This window comes from Mandrillus leucophaeus, unplaced genomic scaffold (assembly GCF_000951045.1).
Source record: "Mandrillus leucophaeus isolate KB7577 unplaced genomic scaffold, Mleu.le_1.0 Scaffold8, whole genome shotgun sequence".
In the NCBI taxonomy this organism is placed as follows: Eukaryota; Metazoa; Chordata; class Mammalia; order Primates; family Cercopithecidae; genus Mandrillus; species Mandrillus leucophaeus.
This window is the reverse complement of record NW_012108696.1, coordinates 3084153-3092476: the sequence shown is the minus strand read 5'-3', so window position 1 is coordinate 3092476 and position 8324 is coordinate 3084153. Positions and strand designations below refer to the sequence as shown.

Sequence of the window (8324 nt, the reverse complement as noted above, 5' to 3'; positions counted from 1 at the left end):
GTCCTGAGCTGATGGAGTTTGGTGACCCTCCCCAAGGGGCTTCTGGCAGACCCCAGGCTGGCGTCAACCCCAAGCCCTGTCTGCTCCTTCCAGAGCCTCACCCTCACCCTTTAAATCTCAGCCAGACCCCATAGGGTGGATGTGAGGCTGTCCCCGTCTTGGCCTCCATTGCCTGGGGTGGTCTCTGTCTGTGGTCTCAGTTTCCACCTCTGAAACCCAGGTGACCCCAGGGATGATGTGGATAAAGTGCCAGGTGGAGCTGGGTATGCAGCAGGCATCCAGTGCACACAGCGGCTTTGCCACGTTCCTGGGGTGGGAAGAGGGCTTCCATCCAGAGGGTTGACAGACCCACAGTGGGAGCACAGCTGTGATGGGGTAGCGCAGAATGGGTCTTGATCCAACCTGGGGCGTCCAGGAGGGCTTCCTGAAGGAGGCGACAGCTCAGCTGAGACCTGAGGATGAGTGTGAGGGCTGAGATTTGATGGGGATATGGAAGGGTGTGCTGGGTGGAAGGAACAGTGCGTGTCAATACCCCTATGGGAGCCAGGGGCCACAAGTGGGGGGATCAAGGTGGCATGGGAAGCCTGGCATGGGGGGTTGTGGCGTGACGGGGTCAGTAGAGGCCGGGCTGGCAGCTCTGGAGGCTGAGGTAGCAGTCTGAGTTTTAATGCGCGTTGATGGGAGCCATGGGGGCTTTAGAGCAGAGGAGAATGGGGCTTAGCTTGGAGTGGAGGCATCTCGTGGTTGCAGCTTACAGGATGAGCTGACTGTGACCGTGGGCCAGCTGGGGAAGGGTGTGCCAGGTGAGGGACCTGCATGGGAAGAGGCTCAGAGGCCTGAGGCAGTGTATTCTGAGAACCGCAGGACCTTTTGGGAAGAGGGGGTAGGGAAGAGATGGATGCAGTCACATCCAGAAGGGCCCAGCACACCGAACACGGGAGCTGGGAGCCACCATGGGTGTGTGAGCAGAAGCAGGGGTGCCCCCAGATCTTGGCGTCTCAAGTTGTTCCATGAAACCAGCATGGGGGACACACTGTTGGGGCGATTTTGGCAGCCTGGGCGCCTAGGGGACGTGGACCCTGAGCTCGATTGAGAACCGGGCTCTGGCCTCAAATCCTAACCCAGCCCAGCCCCCTTCTCCATGCAGGACTCTTAGTGAGCCTCGGTTTCCTAATCCGTTAAACAGCAGGAAACACAGAACATCTAATGGGGCTCAGCACCCCAGGGGCACCCAGTGGACTTTAATGATTTCCCTCTCCAGGGCTGGGCCTGGTTCTCTGTCTGCCCCACCCTTCCACTCCTGGCCACCAGGACCCCTGGGGACAGTGCCCTGAGCTGTCACATCTTCCCAATACAATCAATAGTCAATTAAAGCCAGGTCTTCCGTCTTCAGTTCCAGGAAGGGCCAGTCCCACCCAGCCCCTCCCTGAGCCCGTTTCCTGATAGGGAGATAATGGTGCCCTGGGAGGGACAGTGGCTTGGCCAGAGCTGACTTGAGCCCACCAGTGGCCACAGAGCCTGGGCTTGCCGCCCAAGGGGGCCCTCGCTGCCTGTCCCTGCTTGAGTGGACGTGGGAGTGACCCAGGTCCAGGGAGGCTGGAGGCCAGGGTCCAGTCCTGGAAATGACATTCCAGGCGGTGGCATGGGAGAGATGTGGGTGGGCGGTGGATGTGAAGGTGGAGATGTGCAGGCTTAGGGTCTTTTCCCTGAGTCCCACTGCTGGCGTCACCAGCCTCGGCTTCTCCTGCCCTGGGGTCATGGGATGGCCCCTGAGGGTTAGAATTAGGCCCCCAGACTCCCGCCCCAGGACAGGACAGGGTAGACTCTCCAGCCAGAGCCTCCTCCGGCCCGAGGAGCCCCCGCCTCGTGCGGGTGACAGAGCCTGTTTGCTGCCCGGCCTGGGTCATAATCACCCCTTTATGCTCCCTGGACCGCGTGGGCACGCAAAGCCGGCTCCCAGATCGCGTGACCCATGCCCTGGCGCCTGGTTGGAATGGGTGCCCACTCGCCCCCCATTAGCACGGCGGGGGAATCCCCAGAGGCGGCCAGCAGGCTCTACCAGGCCCAGAGAGAGTTGTCCAGAGATCCCGCAGTGGCTAGGGAAAGACGCAGTCACAAGATTAAACATGGGCTCTAGACCCGAGTCCCACCCCAGCTGGGGGCCTTGGCTGAGTCCCTGTTCTTCCATGAGCCTCAGTTTCCTCATCTGTAAAAGGCAAGCGCCTGCCTCCGACCAGCTACCACGAGCTAGTGGTGGGCAGCCTAGCCCCCGAAAGCCAGGCGGGGTGGGCAGAGACCCTCCCTGAGCCCCACGTGGGTTCAAGGTCCAGCAGTCCCTCCTTTCCCTTCTCCCTAGCCCTGGCGCAGCCTCACTGGCCACCATGGGCTGCCATGCTTTTCCTGACAGCCGTGTCATTTCCTGGGAGCTTGCAGATGACTGCACCTGACTTAGTTTCCCTTTCTTGGCAGTGGCAAGGCTGGTGGCCCAGGCTGCCTTGTTGCAAGAGGGCATGGTGGAGGGTTGACCTGGCACCAACCTGACTGTGTCCCTCCCTGCCCAGGGCCACGTAGGGCTCCTGGCTGTCCTGTGGGTCTGGTCTGTGTGCACCTCTCTGTCCTCATCTCTCCCCCTCTCCCTCCTAGGACCTCTCGGTGCTGCCCCCTTGCCCTTCCTCATGCTGTTCCTAGTGCACAGACACCCTTGCCCCTAATTCCCATTCACCTTTTGGTCCTCACCCAATATTAAATCCAGGAATGGCCCATGCAAAGGCCCGGGGGTAGGACTGGACTACACTTGGGGTGTTGGAGGAACAGCAAGGAGGCCATGCGGCTGGAGCAGAAGGAGGAAGGGGAGAGAAGGAGGAGGGGAGAGCAGGGAGGGGATGGGGCAGGTCGTGCAGGACCTGGTGGGCCTCAGGAAGGACTTGGGCTTTGACCCCGAGGCAAGTGGAAGCCGTGGAGGGCTGTGGGCAGAGGAAGGACGGGCCCTGACTCAGGTGCTGGCAGATGCTTTCTGCTTTCTGTGGGTGGAACAGACCGAGGGCGAGGGCGGGAGCTGGGAGACCCGGCTGGAGGTGACGATGTCCATCCAGGCCGGTGACAGTGGGGCTGGAAGAAGTGGAGGCAGAAGAATGAGTAAGAAGTGGGCAGTTTGGGGACAGATTCTGAAGGCAGAGCTGATGGGACTTCGGGATCTTTTCTCCCAAGTCCTCGCAGAGGACCCCACACCTGGGGTTTTCATGGAAGCAGGAGTCAGTAGGAGGGTCGTGGGTGTGCGGGGTCCTATCTCCATCATGAGAGGTTCCCCTAGGGAGGATTGGCACCTAAGGGACCCTGGAATGTTTTGTCTTTTGCAGCGGTAGTGTCTGAACCCCACTCCCTGGGCCCCTCCCACCACCCTGATCCTGAGGCATCACCCGTGCCTCAAATGCCGCTGTTGCTATAGCCCCTCGTCCCCGCCCCTGACAGGCTGGAGTGGCGGATCTAAGGGGAGTCCATGGCCAGGCCCTGCCTGCCTGTGCCTGGCTCAGCCTTGTCCTGCCCAGACATCAGGGAGGTATGGGCCCAACATGGCCTCTGCCGTGGGAGCCAGGGTGTAATTAGGGCTGCCTGGTTTAGAAGGCGGCTGCCCTGAGGTCCCCGTGGGATGTGGGAGAGCCAGCTGTGGCTGGGCCCCTCCATACGTGTGCCCCACCTAGGCTCTCTGTGCAAGTGACTCCTACCCATGCTCTCTGAGCTTCAGGTTTGCTGTGCTGCCTCAGTTTCCCCAGAGGCTCTCTGCAGGCCTGCCCAGCTGCTCAAAGTGGTCTGGGACTGACCTCGCCCCACCAGTGTGGCCAAGCAGATGTGCATTTCTGGGCAGGGCCAGCCACTGTGGTCACCCTAGCCCCAGCTGGCCACAGGCTGTTTTCTCCATCTGGGGCCACCGCCTTCCTTGTTGGTGACTTTTGCTCTTAAAGGGCCAGGGCGGGGACTCAGAGTAAGGGACTGTGCTCTGGGCCTCATTTCCTTCATCTTCCCAGTCCCCAACTGGTTGTGTGCAAGGTGTACCTAGAGTGTGACTATGCGTGTACGTGTCTGTGTAGCCTGGCTGTGTGCACAGATGTGTGTAGGAAGGGAATCTGACTTTGCGCGTCTCTATTTGGCTGGCTGGTGCATGCACCTGTGGTCTGCTGACTGAGTGGCCTATCTATAGTCTGACAGTGTGCCGGCACCTGTGTCTGTGTGTGACGTTGACCTGCTTGTGCACCTGTAGGTATCTCTGATCTAATTGCATGTTTGCAGTTCCCTGTAACCTAACTGTGTACGTGTACTGCCTGCCCCACCGTGACCCTGTGTCTGTATCTTTTCTGGCTTGGTGTATGTCTGTGGTCTGATTTTGGGCCTGTCTGTGTTTGTGGTCTGACTATGTGCAAGTTTTATTTGCCTGATTGTGCATGTGCCCATCTCTGCTGCCTGACTGTGTGAATACGTTTATTTCTGTGTCTCTTGCAGATACAGAACTGCTTGCAGTCTGACTGTGTGTCGGTGTGTATTGGTGATTTGACTGTGTATATCTGTGTATGTCTGTGGCCTGATTTAGCAGGCATCATTCTCTGTGCCCGGTCTGACTAAGTGCCTGTGGCCTCACTATGTACACCGAGGCCCCCCCAATCCCGTTCCTCGCCCTAGGCTGTGACCTGGCCACTACCCGCCCATCCTTCCCCTGGGACCGCCCCAGGGCTGGGCGAGGTGACCGCAGCTGGGTATTTTGGGAGTCAGAATCACAGGGGCTGCCCCGTTATTATGCACCACCAGTTCCTGTGGCCACAGCCTGGACCCGCCCAGGGCATGGGCTGGCTTGGGTGCCGGCATGACTGGGTAACAAAGATCTTATCCTTGGGCCTCTCCCTGCCCCTCCCTGGCCCTCTGACCTGGCTCCGGACAGAGTAGAGACTGGGGAGATGGGGAGGGGGCCATTCCAGGGTTCAAGGTGTGTGATGAGGGACCCTTCTGCCCGGGAGGAGTTGAGGTTCTTGTAGGAGAAACGTGCTGAATGATGAACATCTTTTCATTTAATTTGGGAACCAGGGTGAATACCATGGAGGATAACCTTAGTCATATCTGACGCTCCGGGATGTAGAATGTAGGGGGAGTTGACCTTTGAGGGGCAGAGAAGGGCTTCCTGAGGAAGTGACAGCTGAGCTGAGACCTGTCATGTGGTGGGGGACAGCATTCCAGGCAGAGGGCACAGCAGAAGCAAAGGCTTGGAGGTGGGACTGAGCTTGGCCGGCCTGGCTGTACCTCCAAGCGAGGGGAAACAGTGAAGTCAGCAGGAGTGGCTTCTCCTGGGGGCTCTGGGAGCCATGGGAGGTCTTAGAGCAGGACAGGGACAGGCAGGTGTGGGGAGAGATTTGTCTCGTGACTTGGGGGACCAGGTTTTAGAGCCAGACAGCAGCGTAGTCTGGAGTCCCCTCCTTCCTGAGAAGCAGCCTGTGAGTTGGAGAAAATCGGGGCTCAGCACCCCCAGAGGTCCTCAGTCCTGGTGTGGGGCTTGGTCTGAGTCACGGTCCCAGCCCGGCTGGGGACTCATGCTGGGGTTGGGGTTTCGCTGGTGGTTGGAGGCTGCCTTAGTCCATTTGGGCTGCTATAGCCAAATACCACAGACCAAGTGGCTTGTAAATGACAGAAATTCGTACCTCACAGTTCTAGAGGCTGGGAAGCCGAAGATCAAGGCAACACAGATTTGGTGTCTGGTGAGGGCTGTCTTTTGGTTCATGGAAAGCATCTTCTCCCTGTGTCCTCATGTGGCAGAAAGGGCAAGGGAGCTTTCTGGGAGAGCTTTTATGATACTAATCCCATTCATGAGGTCTCTGCTCTCATGACTTAGTCACTTACCAAAGACTCCACCTCCTATTACCATCCGAGTGGGGACTAGGTTTCAACATACGATTTTCTTTTTGGCGGGGGGACACATTAATTCAATAGCAGGGGCCCAGCACTTTCATTCCATCCCATCACCCCGTGATCCTTCCCCATTTTCCCATGACCAGCCCCCACAGGACCCTCCCCTGCTCCATGTGACCCTCCCACTACCTCCTCCATGAAGGTCTCCTGGATTTCCCCACTCGCCTCTCACAGCCCTCCATTGCCTCTGCAGACGCTGCCCCATCTGACGCTCGGCTCGAGGCCTCTCTGTGAGGGACCGGGGGGCCATCCCCCTCCAGGGCGGAGATCAGAGGTCGCTGCCAAGCATGGCGCCCACCTGGGGCCCTGGCATGGTATCCGTGGTTGGTCCCATGGGCCTCCTTGTGGTCCTGCTTGTTGGAGGCTGCGCAGCAGAAGGTAAGAAGCTGGCACGGAGTGTGCAGGTGTCCGCGTGTTTGTTTACCTGTGTGCATTTATGGCTGTGTGTGTGTAAGCATGCTCCCCACCTCCTTCCGGGGGCCCTCCATTTTGCCAAATGGAACTTTTTTTTGTTTTTGAGACGGGTTCTTGCTCTGTCGCCCAGGCTGGAGTGCAGTGGCTGGATCTCAGCTCACTACAAGCTCCGCCTCCCGGGTTCACACCATTCTCCTGCCTCAGCCCCCCAAGTAGCTGGGACTACAGGCGCCCGTCACCACGCCCGGCTAATTTTTTTGTATTTTTAGTAGAGATGGGGTTTCACCGTGTTAGCCAGGATGGTCTCGATCTCCTGACCTCGTGATCCACCTGCCTCAGCCTCCCAAAGTGCTGGGATTACAGGTGTGAGCCACTGCGCCCGGTCGCCAAGTGGAACTTTTATGCTCCCCAAATGAGGCTGAACGCTGAGGGCTATGTGCTGAGTCCTGAGAGATTCAGAGATAAATAACAATGCTGGTATTCATAAATAACAGTAACGATGGTGGTGGTGTCTGTTTCCCCAGCATCAACTCAGCACCAGGCTCCATGCTAAGCACAGATTTTACCTGCTTCCTCTCCCTTGAGCCTGACAAAACCCAGTGTGCCAGTTCTGTTACCCTCCGTGTTTTCCGATGAAGGAAAACAAGGCTGAAAAGAGGCGAGGACTTATTTGAGGTCACTCCTTAGTGAGCCACAGAGTTACCTTTCCTTGCTGTGGGCAGTAGCTACACCTGGTGGCAGACACACACACGGACAAACTGTCTCAGGCGGAGCCAGGGGAGGCTTCTTAGGAGAAAGGGCATTGGGACTGGGGTTTTGTGAGTGTATAGGAATTCGCCAGTAGAAAAGCTATTCCTCGTCAGGATGACAGCATCCGGGAAGGCCTGGAGATGAAAGAGGTTGGTATAGTTTAGAGATGGGCAAGGCAGCATTTCTGGCTATAATGTGAAGAGGATGAGCGTCCATTTGGGGCCCAATGCCAAGACTCACCCCACCATGAAGGACCTGGAGAAGGCATCACTCAGGCCCATGAGGACATAGGGGATCAGGGGAGTAGGGAAAGAGACTGGGTTCTATAGTCAGGCTGGGTTTGAATCCTGGCTCTGCCACCAACCTGCTGCACAACCTCGGGCTAGTGGCTCAGCCTCCCTTACCCACCGTCACAGGGCTCATATCATTATGCACATCCAGCATTCTTGTGACGTGGACATGTCATAAGCCCCTGCCTGCTGCTGGGCGCATAGCTGGGCACGTAGCTGGGCACATAGCAGGCCAGCAATCCTGTGTTACCACAAGCATAAGTGTTACTGCTGGTGAACAAACTGGAGACATACACCCCTGACTCATTCATTTGTGCTTTTTCTTATTTTCGTGCTGCTTTTTTTTATTGTTGTTTCTTCTTTTTGACATGGGGTCTCACTCTGCCACCCAGGCTGGAGGGCAGTGGCAGGATCTCTGCGACCTCCACTTCTCAGGCTGAAGCGATCCTCCCACCTCAGCCTCCCAAGTAGCTGGGACTACAGGCGTGGTCTATCATGCCCGGCTAATTTTTAAAATTTTTTGTAGAGATGCGGTTTCACTGTGTTGCCCACGCTGGTCTTGAACTCCTGAGCTCGAGCAATCCACCTGCCTTGGCCTCCCAAAGTGCTAGAATTACAGGTGTGAGCCAGCCATGGCATCCAGCTTCATGCTGTTTTTTAGTAAATGCCACTATACGTTCAGATCAGCCAGCACACCCTGATGAGGTGAATGCGATTATCAGCGTCCCCGTCATACAGCTACGGAAACTGATTGCACCACTGCACTCCAGCCTGGGCAACAGATTCAGACCTTGTCTCCGAAAAAAAAGAAAATTGATGGGCTGAAGCGCCTTGGCCTCCCAAAGTGCTGGGATTACAGGCATGAGCCTCTGTGCCTGACCTGGCTTTTTATATTTTTTATATATATATATATATTTTTTGAGA

General features: G+C 57.1%; 1 protein-coding gene across 1 annotated transcript in view; it reads left to right on the top strand.

Annotated features, from left to right (window-relative positions):
• Positions 1–5985: 5985 nt before the first annotated feature.
• PTPRS (protein tyrosine phosphatase, receptor type, S) overlaps positions 5986–8324 on the top strand; it is a 92610-nt gene continuing 90271 nt past the window's right edge. Inside the window, exon 1 of the mRNA XM_011967475.1 lies at positions 5986–6324. Coding sequence (XP_011822865.1) covers positions 6234–6324 — 91 coding nt within the window. The 5' untranslated portion in view covers positions 5986–6233. The remainder of the gene's footprint in view (positions 6325–8324) is intronic.